General features: G+C 36.3%; 1 protein-coding gene across 20 annotated transcripts in view; it reads left to right on the plus strand.

The window, feature by feature from the left end:
• Positions 1-17,802, plus strand: part of LOC121869320 (intersectin-1-like) — a 126,777-nt gene that overhangs the window by 81,821 nt on the left and 27,154 nt on the right. For 19 of the 20 annotated variants that reach the window (XR_006089532.1, XM_042370588.1, XM_042370591.1 and 16 more), the window contains one exon: positions 6,989-7,144. The exons of the other annotated variant lie outside the window; for it this stretch is intronic. Coding sequence is in view for 18 of the 19 variants with exons in the window: in XM_042370588.1 (XP_042226522.1) it covers positions 6,989-7,144 (156 nt within the window). In the remaining variant the exon portion in view is untranslated. The remainder of the gene's footprint in view (positions 1-6,988; positions 7,145-17,802) is intronic. 20 annotated transcript variants of the gene reach the window in all.

The raw sequence follows: 17,802 nt of genomic DNA on the forward strand, positions 1-17,802 counted from the left end.
GTTACCTGCAAATAAATATATAAAAGTAATTTTGACCAATTTGCAAGTACTGTACACTGAATTGTATTGTTGCACATGAGATTAAAGAGATAAATTTCCTGTTAATAACATTGCAGATTTTATAAGCAGTGTTTAGAAAATCCCTTGATGTTTCTGCTAACAAGCTCCCTTGAGGAAGTTGTGCATGGAAGACGTTGATATAAACTGTACTCCATTTTATTCACATAAAACCTCTTTGTCATGTCTATTGTGTCATTTTTTTTTAGACTTGCAAGCAGAACTGTTAGAACATGATATGTTCTTTACAATGTCACCACTAAATCTAAATCATTGCAGAGATAGTAAAGAATAGCCATACAGTATACAGAAAATAATGGAGTACATACTAATGCATTGACCATATCTGCTCAGTAGTACATTAAATAGGAATTTACTGGAACAGTTGCAAAATTATTGTTGTACTGTATTGATAGCAATACAAATCCTACATAGTAGGGATATAATCCATAGGTAACAAGAGTACAGTATGTATACTGTAACTAGAACATAATACAAGACTAACAGACATGCACCTTTCAACATAGTGCACTCTTGAATTATAAACTAGATCTAATTGTTACTTTAAAATAGGAAAATTGGAGTATTGTATTATTGTAAAGTGGTGCATTAGCCAAGTAGGTGCTGAGCTTGCCATCAATTCTAAAGATCTTTGATTTGCACCAGAGGCACTCCCGCTAACTCAGCAATGAATGAGAACCTAACTTTACAGTTGTGAAAGTAGTCATTACTGCCTTCTTGTGTTCCAAATGTTGGCTTAGCCCACAATGTGCCGCACAGTATCTGCACTACCTATGGTATCTGTTCAATTTTGCATTGCAGTATATAGATAAAAGTTGGAAACAACCATTCATAATAGACTTAAAATTCTGTTGGGTTTTCACTGATTCATTACTGAAACAATATAAAGAAAAATAAATAAGCACAAGATTATTTACATTGCTGTATAATATACCGTGTGCCCTTGTTAAACCAGACTAATTAGGGGAATGTTTTGTGAATTTCTGATACTCTGGGGATTATGTCGGGTTACCAAATTAATCATTTATAGCCATGTAATTATACATTTATTGCCATATTACAAATATTTATAGTACATGAAAACAAATTTATTAAAGTTACACAACATCTAAACTACTGTACAGGAGATCTCCACAGAGTGTGAAGCAGTGGCTACTTAAGTTTATCAACAGTCTTATGCGCTCATTTTGGTGTAGTACAACCATCATATATGCTTGCCTTGGTGATGAAGTTGAGAGTATTACTCCTTCAGAAAAATTAACGATAGTGCCACAGTTTACAATCACTAGAATGTAGCATGTGCAGAATGTCAGTTGGCAAAGTATTGAACATGTACAGTACTGGGTCTTGTGTGTAGCATCCCCTAGGGCGAGCCATTATAAATACAGTAGGTGGCAATCACGTATGATACTTGAGAAGACTGGACCAACATTTGTTCTAATCTGTGATGTAATTTCTGATTTTTTGTGGGGAGAGTCCAATTGGACCATTTAGTGTCAAAATTAACTAAAGACCCTATTGACCTTGTGGTCAGTTGGAATAATTTCGAATTTTCCAGTTTTCTTGAGAAAAAAAAGTACAGTTGGGTCTCATTAATTCCACTTTATCCAGATTTCCAGTGAAATGTCATTAAATGAAGTTTACAGTAAATCGGTTTGTGTAGCCATTTTCTTCAAATATATTGTAGTATACTCTCAGGACAGCCAGTTAGGCAGACACGTATTGAAAGAAGGAAAACAGTTTGAAACTTTATGGCAAATTATAACCAAAAAACACCAGTATTTACTAAATTAATTTCTTTATCCCGTATAGCTTCTTTAAAGAAATCAGGTTGGTCCATACGTAATATTTAATGGAGTTTTTCATACCTGTTTATGGAATTCTCAAAGGTTTTATATCTGTGGCTGTCTTTTGTTCTCGTTAGTCAAGTTTTAATCAGCACCTGTAATATCCTGAACACAGAAAAACTAAAAATCATATAAAATTATAAGTTTATTTCTTTCCAGTTTTCTATTTAACGTACAATGTAGATTTTTCAATGCTGTCAATTTTCAGTTTATGGGAGTGACAAGCTTTTCAAAAGTTTATATGATTATATGGTGAATGGTATATATATGTTTGTATGTATGAGTGCATAAATGAATGTACAGTATGTATGTATACCTGTACATGAACATGCCTACACATATGCACACAGCCTACTTTATCCATATGTGTGTGTGCGTGCATATTAAATCCAATTACAGTATGGTAATCTTTAACTCCTTAGAATTATCTCTGCTACTTTCTAATGTGCTTATGAATGAAAATACTGTCTGAATTCTACAAACTGAAATTTGAATTTTATTGGTGAACTTTATTTTTGTCTGTTTTGGGTTGCAGCTGTTTGGTTATAATCAAGACTTTTTTTTTTAAATAACTTGTAGGCTTGTGGCCATTGTTTCTAAGTGTCTTTTTTGTTTTTATGCCATCTCCATCTTCTCCCACTTGTTTTTTGTACATCATATAATATCAGTGATGGCTTTTAGCTCCAGGCTACTGGTTATGGGACAGATATGTATACCTGTACTGACTCAAAATAGGGCCCTAGTGACCTAGTTTTATATTTTATTTACCGTAAATGTGTTTCTCTTGCCTTTCTTCTTGACTAGAATGTTGTTTTTGATGTCTTGGTGCCTTTTAGAGGATGTAAGTTGTGATTATGATCTTCAGTTCATCCAAGAAATTAGATTTTCACAACCCTAATTGTTTTGCATCAAGGTTCCTGTCATGGGATAAATGTACAGGACATCACAACTTTCTTGACCTTGATCTTTGCTTCCAAAAAATAAGGTTGCAGTAAGTATATTGCTTTTAAAGACCCTTTGTGATGTTCTCTCGCACCACTGGATAGGTGGTGATGATGACCCTGAATTGAGAAATAACTCTCATCTTTGACACTGAAATGAGGGTGTTCTGTTTCATCCTCAACTTTAAATGAGATTACATCTACTGTACATCTCCTCAACATTTTCTTATGGTGGGACGATGTTCTTTGGCCTAAGAATCTGACATTGGGTAAATAATGATTCTAACCTTGATATAAAGATGAGGATCTGAATCTTAACCTTAAAATGGGGTCTGAGAGACATAAGTCCTTTAAATCCTAGTGGTGTTAGCAATTAACCCCCATAGTACTTGACATGGAATGATGACCTGTAATGCCAAGAATTTTAGTTTGGATAAATGTGTAACCTTTCAAATTCAGGTCAAAGCAATTTTCTCCAAGGAACAATTTTTTTTTTTTATTATTATTCACAGTTAGTGGACAAATCCTTTTGCCCAAATGAAACACCTCCTTCAGAATAGATATACAGTACATTGTAACCTTGACATCATTGAATACCCTGAGTCCCTGTAAACCTGGGATCTTTTTTTTCCACCAGATCACCTTCTCATACCTTGGAATAGATACACCCTTGACCTCACAGCTGTATTATTTCTGCCAAACCCTTGTGCTTTATCCTATGTGAGAGCTTTTGACATCAGGGTTCGTGCCATATAATGTATGTACATTCTTACACTGACCACAAAATAACTTCATGACATAGTGGCTTTGTTAGATATTAATTATAAATACTGTACTGCTGCTACACTGTATGAGGTATGGTGACGTTCCTTAACATTAAATCACCTGCAATGGAATAAGATGAGCAAACAACCCACAAACTTTACTTGACACTCATTTTTAGCTGTAAAATATTATACTGCATGTTGTGTTCTTGTACACCTCTTGACACAGGATTGCAGTTTAATGGCACAAACATCCTTCATGAGATAGGATGTACATGTTGACCTTCACGAAAGACACTATTGGTGTTTCACTTTGCTATATTTTCTTGACATTGGTGAGGAAAAAATCCTCTCGTACTGTAGTTGTAAATTCAAACAAGTTTGTATTATATAAATTGTAACCTTATTTTTTGTTTGTGTGTATATGCATGGATGTGTATGTGTACTGTGTGTGTATGGATGTGTGCATGTGTGTGTGTGTGCATACAATACATTCATTGAAAATTGTATTAGATATGGCTGTTCAGTAATCTGTTTATCGGAGTCATTTAGTAAACTACAACTCAGTGTACTGTACATCATAAATGAGGTTGTTATTCATTAGTGTCATAGTGATGCCTTCTCCCCAGTCAGAACACAGTTAGAAAGTACAGAAATCCTGCACCATGCATGTGTTGGATTACAAGACAATACTCTGCCAACACCTGATTAATTCAGTTGATACAAAGTGGTTGCATTGAACTGAAAGAATTCATTGCTTTGTATTCTGGAAATCATGTTTGGCACACAATCCAGTGTGAAATACCCATACTATATGTACTTAAGATGTTTAGAAGAGGATTAAACATTTCAAAACAATAATGATTTCATTATCTTTTGTTGTTATCCTTTCTTCCTATTAATTTCAGTAAATTCAATTATTATAGAATTTATTTACTTAGCAACAGAATAATTAATGAACTCACAAATGTATATTAGTTTTGTACAGTGTCATTGGCCATAGTAATGAATTGGTCAATTAACATTGTCAAGATATAATACAGTACAGTACATCTTTAATTTGAATACAGTACTGTAGTTCATTATATTTTAACATACATTTGAACTTACTCTGAAGGGATTATGGTTTTAATTGGTCAAAGGTCAAAATAATTTATATGTTGCTGAAATAGATAGTGTGGCCATATTAAGATTTTGAGTTTCAAGTTTCAAAAGAAATATTCAGATATTTTAAGTTGCCTCATTTTCCTTTTAGATGCATGAGGTTAAGTTGGGCTAGTAGTGAGCTCTTAGTAGGCAACTCGGTGTTTATAAGTGATGAGGTACAGTATAGCATAGTCTAATAATAAGATACTTTGATATCCATTCTTGTAATTCTTTTGCAGCCATAGATTTCATTAAGTGAGTCGCATGAAAGAGGTGCTGGACCATCAAAATTGACCTCTGACTTAATTTACATCGATATAAGTCAAGGGTATGAAAAGAAAAATCAAAATATCCTGATTATTATTCCTCATAGCTGTATTACTGTTGAAGCGGCCGTGGTGATTGTTGAAAGTTAGCTGGAATAATAGAGAAATTTTTACCTTTGAAAGACTATTTATGATAATGTTTTTAAGAGCCATAGTTATTTGTTTTTTCCAAGTTGATGACTGATACATTCTATTTCACAGGTGAGTTCCTATCATTATATATTGCATACTTAATATTTGCTACCCCAGCACCTTGTAAGTAGCTCCTAACTGTAGCAGTTATGCACTACACCATTGATATATCAGCTTGTCGTTCAGTGTAATGTTTGTTTTATTTTAATTTAACATGTGATATGATACAGGTTATAGAATTGCAAACTTATTTACAAGTACAAAATGATGATAGAATATTTATCCATTGGCATATTTTGTTTTGATAGGTCTCGTTTTGTTATAAGTTAATATTTAATGTATTATATTTGCCCTTGTGCTCCCTCTCCCTGGTAATACCCACCTGGTTATCTGTTTCCATAAGTTGTAACCTTATCATGACACATTGTATGCATGCTTAGAATTGGTAGAGTTTTTGTATGTAGCAGAAATGTGTATGTGGTAGAATTGTGTTGCTTTTGCAATAATATCAGATAGCCATTTCTAATTGGGAGGAGTAAGAAGGATCACAATTTTAAAATACTCACAGGTGTGGTAAACCCATCTACTGTTTCTGAAATTCCAGTTTAAAAGCAGTTGTTTTTCGAATACTGTACTTGGTCAATTGTTATATTGTGATTCTTATTACCACATTCTTTTGCTTGATCTCTAATGGACTTGTGGCAGTCTTTACTTTATTTGTCTGGAGGTCTGTTTTCAAGATGAACGAAAATTGATTTTGTTTTTCTGATTTTTAATTATTGTTTCAATTGAATATTTTATGATTACTTTCTTTTAATTATTGATTTATTTATGAAATGTATAATGTATATTTGTATGACTATTATTTTTATAATGATTTATGAAATGGCATCAGAATCCCATAACAGGCAATACTATAATGATTTAAGAGAATGTTTCATATATAACTCAACACACTCACTCTCTCAGCTGTATATATGGAATAGGTCTCACTAATAAGTGTAACTTGCAAAATACACTGTACATAATACGTATAGTACTGATGGTTGAATCACATCATCACAAAGGGGTGTTTGGAATATTTTTATTGCAAAACCTCCAAAAAGCAAATTGAAGAAAGATTCTGATATAAAGAAATTTGCAATTCTAAACACTTCAAACCAATTGTCATGCAGTAATCTTATGTGTTTTTTATGTACACTTTGTTAATGCTATTTGCTTTAAGTCTTTAAAGCTATATCATCTTATTGTCATATCTGGCACAAGATAAACCCTTTAATGAAGAGACTTTAAAAATTTTTTATAGTTATTTACAAATAATCTACAGTATTTTACATCAGGATTATTGTTCAAAGTACCTTGACAAGAAATATGATTTGCAATGTTTTGAAGCAAGGATCAACTAGTAATGTGCAATAGTAACTTTCCAAACTTGACACAATCAGTTTTAACTTAATGTACCATTACCCCACAAGGTAAGGATAGGATTATTTAACAGTGACTATCATAAATGAAATACTGTACAGGCATATCACTCTCCCCAGAAGCAACAAGCTCCATTGTTTTATATAGTACAGTATAATATACATATTATATAAAGAATAGAACCTTGAAATCAGGACACTCAGCAACCAATACACTTCATGAATGTGGATGATTATTCTCGGACCTTAATTTTTGCTATACATTTTCATTAAATAAAGACCAGATAATATGGGCACGTCACTAATCAGTAGTGTGGACACTTTTTTCAGTCCCAGTCACCACAAAAGTCTCAATAATCCAGACATCGGACAGCTCTGAGTCATGGACTGACTTTAGTACCACCAACTTTGACCATGGAAGGTCTGGGAGGTGGGAAGACATGTCATCTGTATTCGGCACCGGAAGTGCCACAGTTAGTGGCTCAGGTTAGTTGAGATTATGTAGAGTAATAGGGAGTCCAGGTATATGAGGAGCAAGCTTAGTAATTAGTGATGATTGTTGGGAAGGAATACACTCAGCTTGGTCCTAATTAGGGCAATTTACTCTTATTTTATTGTTCAGTCAAAACACCAGGAGTCATATTATGTATTAGCTTCCAATCAAAGAATGATATTCTTACAGCAGTATCATGATGATGTACAGGGGTTGATGCACAACCTTAAAAAAATGGTACACATTTATGATTGTTAAAGTACTCAATGAGTCTAGCTACCTCATCTAATCATAGTCTATATAAATGGGTAAGAAATCCACCTTGCTTCATAACACCATTTAGTTGAAGTCTAACTCTTTTTTTAATGTTTAAATCAGAGAAGATTCTAAGAACAATTCCCTTGAGTGTCCTGATATTTGAGGCTAAGTGAGGGAGGAGGGGTCTGACTTTTGTGTATGTTCAGATTTTCTGGAGAATGTTTCCCAGGGCTTGAAATAATATATCCATCTTAACTGTACATTTATGGCCATTTTATGAACATATATGGTACAGTATTCTGTTTCATCCATTTTCCATAAAATGGAAAATCAAGGTCTGTTACATGAATAACCTATTTACGCCCCTTGAGGCTGAAGTGTAGGGAGTGAAAGGGCATAGTAGCTGTCTTGTGGCAGGTCAATTGATATCTTCAAATCAGAGTTGGAGTCACTTTGTAAACTGATAACTTATGCACTTTTGAACTTTTACTACTGCCTTTATCACACGTTTTCACCATAATACTGTACTGAAATATAAAGTACAGAGCACACACAAAAAGATCCAGAAATAGTATCATAGAACAAGAGTTTCCAGAGTGTTATGTGCACAGATCCCAATAAATGCAGGAGTGCGTGCTACATCCCCCCCCTGAACATGTGACAATTAGAAATGGAAACCCAGTGAACTTCACTAATTTTATCTCTAACAAAATCTTCATGTACTTCCAAATTTTTAAAGATAGATTCCAAATGAATCATGTGGCATTTGTAAAAAGAGAAGACCACACAAATTTGGTGAAAATTTAGTATAGTTTCTAATTTTCTGAGTTTCTCCAAAAATTGTGGAGAGGCAAGATAGAATCTGATGAATCGAAATTTCTGGTTAAGTGAAGATCAGTTTAGCAAGTGTTTACTTGGCTGCCCTTGCCAGCTAAGAGGTTGCACTTAGCAGCCTTACATATACAGTAATGACCAGTTTCCACTTTGGAAAAGTGGCATCCAGCCATAAAACTTTCTTAAAATTTGCTTGATGGTCCTTTTCATCTTTCCCATGCTTAATGCATCAAGAGAAAACATCTTGTGCGCCAGAAATCGCCTGAAGTTTGATGTATGTAAACATTTGTTCTACTTACTGACTTAATTTCCTCTTTTTGCCACTGATAATTTCTTCAAAGAGTCCTTCAAGTATTTTGAAATAAAGAACCCTGAAGAAGCTTGAGAAATTTTTACGCTAGAAACTAAATTGGAGATACATTACTGTGTGGAAAAGTTTGAAAATGGTGACAGAGCTGCTGGGCTTGACACAGTATACCGAGAGAACAAGTCCAGCATACACACATACTATCAGGAGGAATGCAGACACATTTAAAAGTACTGTATTATTAAATATTCTGCAAAATTTTCAACCAAGATGATGACAAGATTGAGGAACAGAGTTTTGGAAAAATGGAAAATACATTACAGTACTTTTGTGGATCAAAGACCAAAACCAGAAGTTGATACTGTACCACTCAGCAATAGCACCAGTTGTGGAAAAAATGCTGATTGTATTGGTCAGTTTACTCATCAATAGTGTTCATTCACTATTATTTGATTTATTTAGTTATGATGTTACTGTAAGTGCACACATGAAAACTTAATACAGTACAGAAATATCATCAAAATGGGAACTTCAACTGTTCCTGTTTATATATACCCAAATTTACCAAGAAAATCCATGTACGTTCAGGGCAGTTTCACTTATCCCAGCCTTGTAGCTAAAACCGGATTTTTTTTTTTCAAGCTGAACTGTATCCAGGAACAGTTATATAGATACAGTAATCATAGTACAGATTATGAACAGATACATACAGTACTGCAGTACCATTACTAACTTAACATGGTATACCTAATCTTATCTATCCTAATTTTGGTGTTGTTTGGGTATGTTATGTTAGTAAATGACATTTTAAATAAAAGACAATGTATTTTGCTAACAGTGAACTAATTTCTGTCAAGTTATAACAGTAAGAACAAAAGTTATCCCTATTTGGCCGAAACGTCATTCACTTTTAAGGTTTTTTTGGATGATTATCCCTATTTAGTGTGGTATTATTTACTTACTTCTTATGGGACACTGTACTCCCTGAAGATGTGAATAAATCCCAAAAGGATTTTGATGTTTTTATGTTTATGTTTCTTAGTGGTTATATACATATTATGTTCACAAAATGTCTTCTGGGATTTTTTGTATTCACTCATTCACTTAATCTTAATATTCATCCTGCCTCTCTGAATTCAACATTCACCAGAGTAATTTTCCTTCTTATATCACTTATCTCTGAACTTCTTGTAACAGAGATTTTGGAATGTTTTTGCTGCAATCCTTGATATTGTATTTTAAAAGCCTTTGGTTTGGTCTGGCATTAGGCTCTTATCTTCAAGCTTCCCTCTATTGGTATCCATCCCTCACCCTGTTTTCTGCCTGGTCATTCCATTATTTTATTCAGTTGACAGTGGTGTTCCTCAGGACTGCTCATACCCTCCTCCATTTTATAATTACTATCCAACTATATTACTATTGTTACAATACTACAATATTGTTATAATTATTATTATTATTATTCACTAAGAACCTTTCCTCCATAACTATAGTACTGCAATTCACTCGAGTGCTAATGACTCAACTTGACGTTCTCCAATCTCTTTGAATCTCACTCGGTCTTCTCTTGCTGGATCTCATTCTGGCCTCATTTCTGCTGCTTCTTTTGGAATTGGATAGGATATCCTAGTAGGGCAGATGTAACCTGGTGAAATGCAGTGCTTGTGAGACCCATTTTGTTCATTTTTATCTAACCAAAACCCCCAAAACTTTTCCTTTTCATTACATCAGTAGGGCAAGTGTATTGATGACTACTATGGTAGATGTTTTTGAATATCTGAACCATCTAACTAGATTAGGTGAATGCCTACAATTAATTATTTATTGAACACTTTAAAACAACGATTTTTATTTTATTTTAAGGCTGTACATGTATTAAAACTTTAATGAATGAAATTCAATTGCTGCTAATTTTGTCTTTGGAATAATAAAATTTGCACTAGAACAACTCATAGATTTATCAGATAATGATTTGTTACTACTGTACACACTTTTGATCCAGAAAATCCTTCAATGTTTTTGCTGCATGTCAGAAGCTAGTGTCCCATCTTGTCAGACAAGGCCATGAACATAGTTGTGACAAACATGATTTTCTGCTGTTGCTTTCTGAACACAAAGTATCATTCTCAAAAGATAATAGGAAAATACTAAGGCGCTATTTCATCATGGACTACTGTTTAAAAAAAAACCTTTGTGCTGAAAAGGAAGCTCACACATCATACTAATAAATATAGGTACAGCACATAATTAGTTTCACAAATCATTTTTTAATTAGAATTATTTATATTCTCATGTTTTCACTCATACATAAGAAAATGTACATAGAGCACTGTACAGTACATTAAAGATAAGTTAAGAAGCTGTTGATTTTGCTGTTCAACATTTGCCTTCTTAAGAGGTATGTCCCTGAAGACATTCTACAAAGGGGGTACCTGGTCATCTGAGCAACCTTTGTGAGGCACTGTCTGGGTGAGGAAATAGTGCAGGAACACTGTGTGGTGATGAAGAGTTTTTATGGTTAGTTTGACATTCCTATATGTAACTTTTAATTACTTTCCCTTGTGAAGTGCAAGGCAACATAGCATTGGAGTTTCATTCTACAACTTCCTCCCTTTTATCTGACAGGTTTTTGATACCTGAGTCTCCTTGGACCAACATATAACTACTAGAAAATGATTGATGCTTGAAATCCCATTTTGTAGCTGAGTTGGGACAAAGAGACTCAGAACTGTCCCTCCTATCTATGAGTTTATTGTGGAGGTCATCTAAGTTGTGGCCTGCTTACTGAAAAATCCAAGACGGGTAATGATAGAAAAAGGGAGGCACCAGCTTCTGTTGCACTAAGAATCATTTAGTACTCAGCCTTGAAAGGTGACTTTCACTTACTATTCCCATTTCTAAGGGCAGTGGTTGCAACAGAAGAGTTGTGCTAAATGTTTGATTAGGATTGACTCTCAATGTTATGGGCAAATCTTAATAGATACAATTCATGAGTCTCCTTGTCTTTACGCAGCTTGAAGATGGAATTCCACGATCAATCCTTTTTTCCTCCTCCCTTTAGAAAATTTCTAAGGGGAATTAGAACTAAATGGGTGAGGTATGGACTTTCATTGGTTGATGAATTGGTATAGTGAATAAGTGGTCATTAGGGCTATTGTCAGATTTATGTAAATTTGCCCAGGAGTCATGGAGATTCACAAGGTAGTTAGCCTGTATTGCACTCATGAGTTGCAACAATTGATTGTTTGTCCACATAATATTCTTCTAATGTCAAGCATTGCATTTCTTCAGGTTACCAGTAATTATTAGCTCTGTCCAGGGGTTCTTCGTGACTGGCTGTCTCTCATGGGTCATTTATTTATCTAATCAGCCCCAAAATGTGATTTTCAGCTCCAACTTTCATTATTCAGCCAAAGGACTTTTTTTTCCAAAGCATTTATTTTGTTCATACAATTCCCAGAAGGAATTTATAAACAGTACAGTAGTACCCCGATTTACGCGGTCAATTGAACCCACAGGGTACCGCGTAAAGTGAACAACAGAACATATGGGATTAATTCCAATAGAGACTGGCCCGAGCCCCAAACTCCACTTTTTGACGACACACAACTATGTTGTAGTAAAAATATTATCTTAACTTTATGGTGGTATGCACACACAATTAATATAGAAGAGGTTAGGTTAGGAAAAATAAAGGTTAAGTTAGGAAAAATAAAGTTTAGGTTAGGAAAACTAAAGGTTGGGTGTAACACTTACGTTAGTAGAAGAGATGGGTCGGCATACGGGGATGGAGGCTGGTTCCGAGGCAGAGGGCAGATTACTGGCCCTCAGGTGAATCACCATTACTAGGTGCATCACCATCACTATCAGTTATAGTTGTCAGGGCTTCCCTGACAAATCCCTCAAAGTCACTTTCACTGGCTCTGGCTGGCTGTGGTGGGTTGCGGGCGAAGAACTCAGTTATGCTTTTTTGACGACTAGTGTTGATGTTGTCTTGATACACCTTGATGTATGGCTCCATAGCCTGCACCAGCCGGGTATGGAAGACTTCATAGCGGTCATCGTCATGGTCGTTGGAATGGAAAAGCTTCAATTTCTCTGCACACTCGATGGCACCCTTAATATTACTATGCGTTAACTTGTGTTCTTCTGAGATTGACGCACCATCTTCCTCTTCACTGAAGTGATTATCTTCCAACATCTCGTCGGCAGTCATTTCAGGATCTCTGATCACCTCCAGGATGTCTTCGTTGGTGGTTTCGGAGAAGCCTTCAGCTGTAATACTGTGCGCAGCTTCTCTTGCAAGGTCCAATGCCACTGTCACAGACTGAACCTCACCAGTCACAGGTTGACTGAACCTCACCAGTCACAGGTTGACTCCGCCTCTCACCTGGTATGCCATGCAACACGTGCCTCCATGCGTGACGAATCGTAGCTATAGACAGCTGATCCCATGCCTCCACCAAGAAGTCTACAGCTTGTTTGACGTTAAATTTCTTCCAAAACTGTTTGACGAGAACTTCTTGAGTCACCACCTCTTGTTCCTTGTCCTCGTCGCTTTTACTCTCACTGTCGGTGTCACCCAGCTTACGCAACTCATCCTTGGTGTTGGTACAGTCATTCAGGAGCTTGAATTTCTTTGCCGAGTATGCAGCTTTAACATTGCAAATCAACTCCTGGTCCATGGGCTGGATTAATGACATAGTGTTGGGAGGAAGGAAGACCACTTTTACGTTGGGGTGACGATCCATAAGTAGGGGCGAGTGTCCTGGTGCGTTGTCAAGGAGCAACAAAATCTTGAATGGAACATTTTTTTGCTCGCAGAATTTCTTCACGTCGGGAATGAAACAGTCATCAAACCAGGAGAGTGACAGAGCAGAGAACATCCACGCCTTGCGTGCGGTCAGCCAGTGGACATTAATCTTGGTCATGTCCACATTCCTGTAGGCGTGCGGCTTGCGGGCTGTGTGAATCACCGATAACTTTGGTTTACAGGTACCGGAGGCATTGGTGGTAAAGAGGACGGTGATGCGCTCCTTCTGAAACTTCCGACGCCGAACCTTGCTGGCAGACTGGACAACAAAGGTCTTGGTAGGCAGCTTTTTCCAAAAAAGGCCGGATTCGTCCATGTTGAACACCTGGTCGTCAGTGAACTGCCCTTCCTCCATAACCTCACGTAAGAACGGAGGAAAATCTCTAGCCGCCACACGGTCAGCACTCGCTTCTTCACCACCAATGTTGATGTTGGTGATATTGTTCCTCCTCTTAAACCTATGCAGCCAACCAGAGGAAGCATTGAAGGGTTTGGGCTCTGCAATTCCCATCTTACGTGACACTGCTGCGTACAGTTCATGTGCGTACTCTTAAACAGATCGCGTGTCCACCGCCATGTTGCGTCGCACCTGACGAATCAAATAACTCACCAGCAAATTTTCCACCTTTAGCAGCACCTTGTTCTGGCAATACTTGGTCATTGAGGCACCTGCAGACTTTGTGATTCTCATGTGCTCTTTGATCTTGGCTGCATCCTTCTTAATAGTACGAATCGTAGATTCGTTCATTCCATGCTGGCGCGCGAGATCAGCTTGACGTGTTCCTTTCTCCAAATCTTGAATTATCTGGTATTTCACTTCGTAGTTTAGGGAACGACGTATCTTCTTTGGCTTAGGGCTGCTTGCCCAGGCGGAGGCGGGAGGGGCGAATCTAAAAATAGCGTCGAGCCAGACACTCTGCGCGTATATGGGTAGATGAACTGCGGAAAGTGAAAGTTCAGTTCTGGCGAGGCACCGCGTAAATGAGAAATCGCGGAAAGTGAAACCGCGTAAAGCGGGGTAATACTGTACTTTTTTAATTCATGTCTTAGCCATGTTAATGGAAGTATGGATTTTGCGCAAAGTGGCGGGGTGAAGGAAGGGCTTTGAAAATAACATTTAAATGCCATTATTAGATGTTTTAATTGCCTGTATGTTGGCCTGGCGAATTGGCTAGGAATTAACATACCTAGGTAGTATTTGCTGACGTCGCATTCGAGCTATATCACAAAAACTGGTTTTTAGAAAAAAATGGCTTTTTATTTGTACATATTAATATTTTGTGGGTTTGTCTTGAAATTAGTAAAACTGTACCAGTACAGTACAGCACATACTAATATTTTTCATAAATATTTAAGGGGATAACATTGAGTGAGCATTACATGAGGTTAGTATCAACTGTATACAGTACACATATCTGACAAATATAAACTGTAACGTTACCAAATACTGTATAGATTTATATTTTAATACCAGTACAATAACTAAATGTCACATTTAGTTGATTGGTATTGAGAAAAAAAATTAATACACCTGACCTTGGCTTTATGCTCTGTGAAAACCTCTGCCAACCTTAATTCTGGCACTTTTTCATAACAAAGGCACACTAAAAGATAACAGTGATGATATAAAAGTCGTGGAAATATCCTTACAATACTCTATCTCAGAAACACAGAAAATAGAATATAAAACTATAAAATAAGAAAAATGGCAACATACCATCTCACAGGCCACCTCACCCCCGGTTTTTCTCCTTCCCTTATCTTGCACAGAATGTACAAAGGCAATTTTTTTCACATTAAGTGAGTTGTGGGTGGAATTAGCATCCTTGCCTAATTTTAATATGTTTTCAACAAAGATATTAATGTATTTACTAGACAATTAGTTTACGAGAAGGAAAAACGAATAGAGAAAAATTAGAAGAGCGAAGGCATTGATGGTTAGGACAAATAATGAGGAGTGAAGAAGAAAGTGCACTGAGTAGAATAATGGAAATGCCTGTGAAGGATAGGAAAATCAGGGTACAGTATAACAAAGAATAAGATGATGGAGATGTATAGTAGTTGAAAAGAATATGAGAGCGATGAAAGTTACAGGATAGGAAGCACAGAACCAATAATTTTAGTGAAGGAAACATGAGTGACGATCCCATAAGAAACATGGGATTAATAAAGCACACATGAAGATGCAAGAGTTAATATCCTTTTTCTCAATAAAGAATTTTCTATGCTTCATACATCTTCTGGCATCAAATTTTCATCTTCTCCTTCACTATACAAAAGTCCTGACGCCTCTTATGCCATACTTCTCAGTAAACCCCTTCCTCTTCTCAGTAGCAGCCTTTTTGTGGCAGTTGCAGCTTTGAAGCCAATTTAGGAGAGAATCAGTCCACTTGACAGTGTTCTACCCAGCTCTTGAAGGAACATGCTACCCTAGTGCATATGGACTTATAATAACTCACTTCCACACCCTACTTGAAGCCTGATCCATAGTATTCTGTGACTTACCCCTGGTATTTATTCACATTAATCCACATTTACTCGCCCATTAACACTCCTACATTTCAGACACTCTTGACTTAATTCCCATCACTTTTCAAAAGTTCATTACACTCATCATAGTTCCAATCTCCCTCTCCATATCACTCCAGTTACATCCCAGTCTTCTTTTTTTGCTCTGCCTTCTCTTTGTTTTGTCCACATCTGCTTTCTGCATCCAGAAACAAAGTCCTCAGAACAATAACAGGTTGAACTGAAACCACACTAATTAGCCACTTACTTTTTAAAACAGTCGTTCCTCCCATACAGAATCACTTAACAAAAGTGTCACTCAATCTATTGTCTTGGCACTGGATCACATTCAACTTGTAATATCATGTTGAACGATCTCCCCCCCAAAAGTACCATGGCCGAATCTTACACATTTGACAATGTTCCACTTACTCATCCCTGCACAAATATTCACAAACATGTAATTAACAGCTTAAAAACCTCCTGCATCCAAAGATTCACACCAAACAGTGGATATCTGGCGGTGTGCCAGATATCCACATCTAGGAATAATTCTTCCCAGGGAAATGAGAGAATTATACTGTACAAACATATCTCACCAGACAACAAAGTAGCCACCATTCTTCTCAAAACTTATATTTACATAACATATTCATATATAACTACACACACTAAAACTCACTACCTTCTTGACATTTACTTATTATCACTAGTCTTTGAACATGACTTCCATAAAAGAACTCTGGAAGTGACCAGCAGTTATTGCCAAATACATGTAACTGAGGTCTGTAGGCTTTGTATCCAAGTGAAGCAGTGTTTACAATAACAACACAAGAAGGAGGAGGAGACAATAGAATAATTCTGGAGAGATCTGCACTGAAAGTTTCAATGTGAGAGATAGAGTGATTGGGGTAATGTTTTATTAGTGTTTCTTTATCAAGACCATTGTCCTGTAAAACTTGTTATCAACTTTGTAAAAAGCTTTTACTGTCATCCCACTTGGATTCTTCATCCTTAACCTACAGAAATATGGCAACAGAAAATTACCTCTTTATTGGACTGAGGATTTTTCTTAAGGCTGTTACTAGCTAATTATTATCGGGGTAAACTCTCAAGGAGATCAAGAGTCAGCTGTGAAGTCCTTCAGGGATTAGTTGTTAACTCAACCTGCCAAATCTTTGTGGATGATGTCAAAAGTTATTGCGAGGTGAGCTCCCAGATGCAGCATAACTACTGTACATGAGGATTTAGATAATGAATTCTTGTTGCAAGTGGTGGCTTCTTTCCTTCTGCCCAGTCAAATTCAAGACCTTACATTTTGAAATACAAAGTCATTGTACATAATGAGAACAATAACCATTGAAGCAAAGATAGAAGAGAAGGACCTAGACATCCTGATGTTTAGAAAATGGCAAAAACAAACGGTCCTTGGCCTCCTACAAAGGCTCTTCTATCACAGACAAGCCAGGCTTCATCCCCCCATATAAAATGTTTATGTGCCCTCATCTAGGGTACTGTACTGTGTCCAGTTGTGGTCACTGCACATTGAGAAAAAGAAGGAAGTCTTCAGAAATGTCCAGAGGTGTGTCAATAACCTAGTTTCGATTCCTAGGCGACTGCACTACGGGGAATGTCTGGAATTATATTATTTAATGAAGTTGAAGAAACGATGATTTTGTAGTTACCTTATAAAGCATTTAAGGTTTAAAAAAAAAATTAAGACCTAAACAGCCATGAGATGCTGTTACCAAGACAATGAGAGACTAGGGTACATTTGCTTAGGCTGTATAAGCCTAGAGCTTGGTTAAAATGTACAGAATGCTGACTTACTTGTACTCCTTCATACATCTACTTTTAGCAGTGTAGAAACAGTAAAAAGCTGTAAGAAATTTTATGATACAGTACATTTATGAGGATGATAGAAAAGGAGA

Source organism: Homarus americanus, unplaced genomic scaffold (genome assembly GCF_018991925.1).
Source record: "Homarus americanus isolate GMGI-L3 unplaced genomic scaffold, GMGI_Hamer_2.0 scaffold36734, whole genome shotgun sequence".
NCBI lineage: Eukaryota > Metazoa > Arthropoda > Malacostraca > Decapoda > Nephropidae > Homarus > Homarus americanus.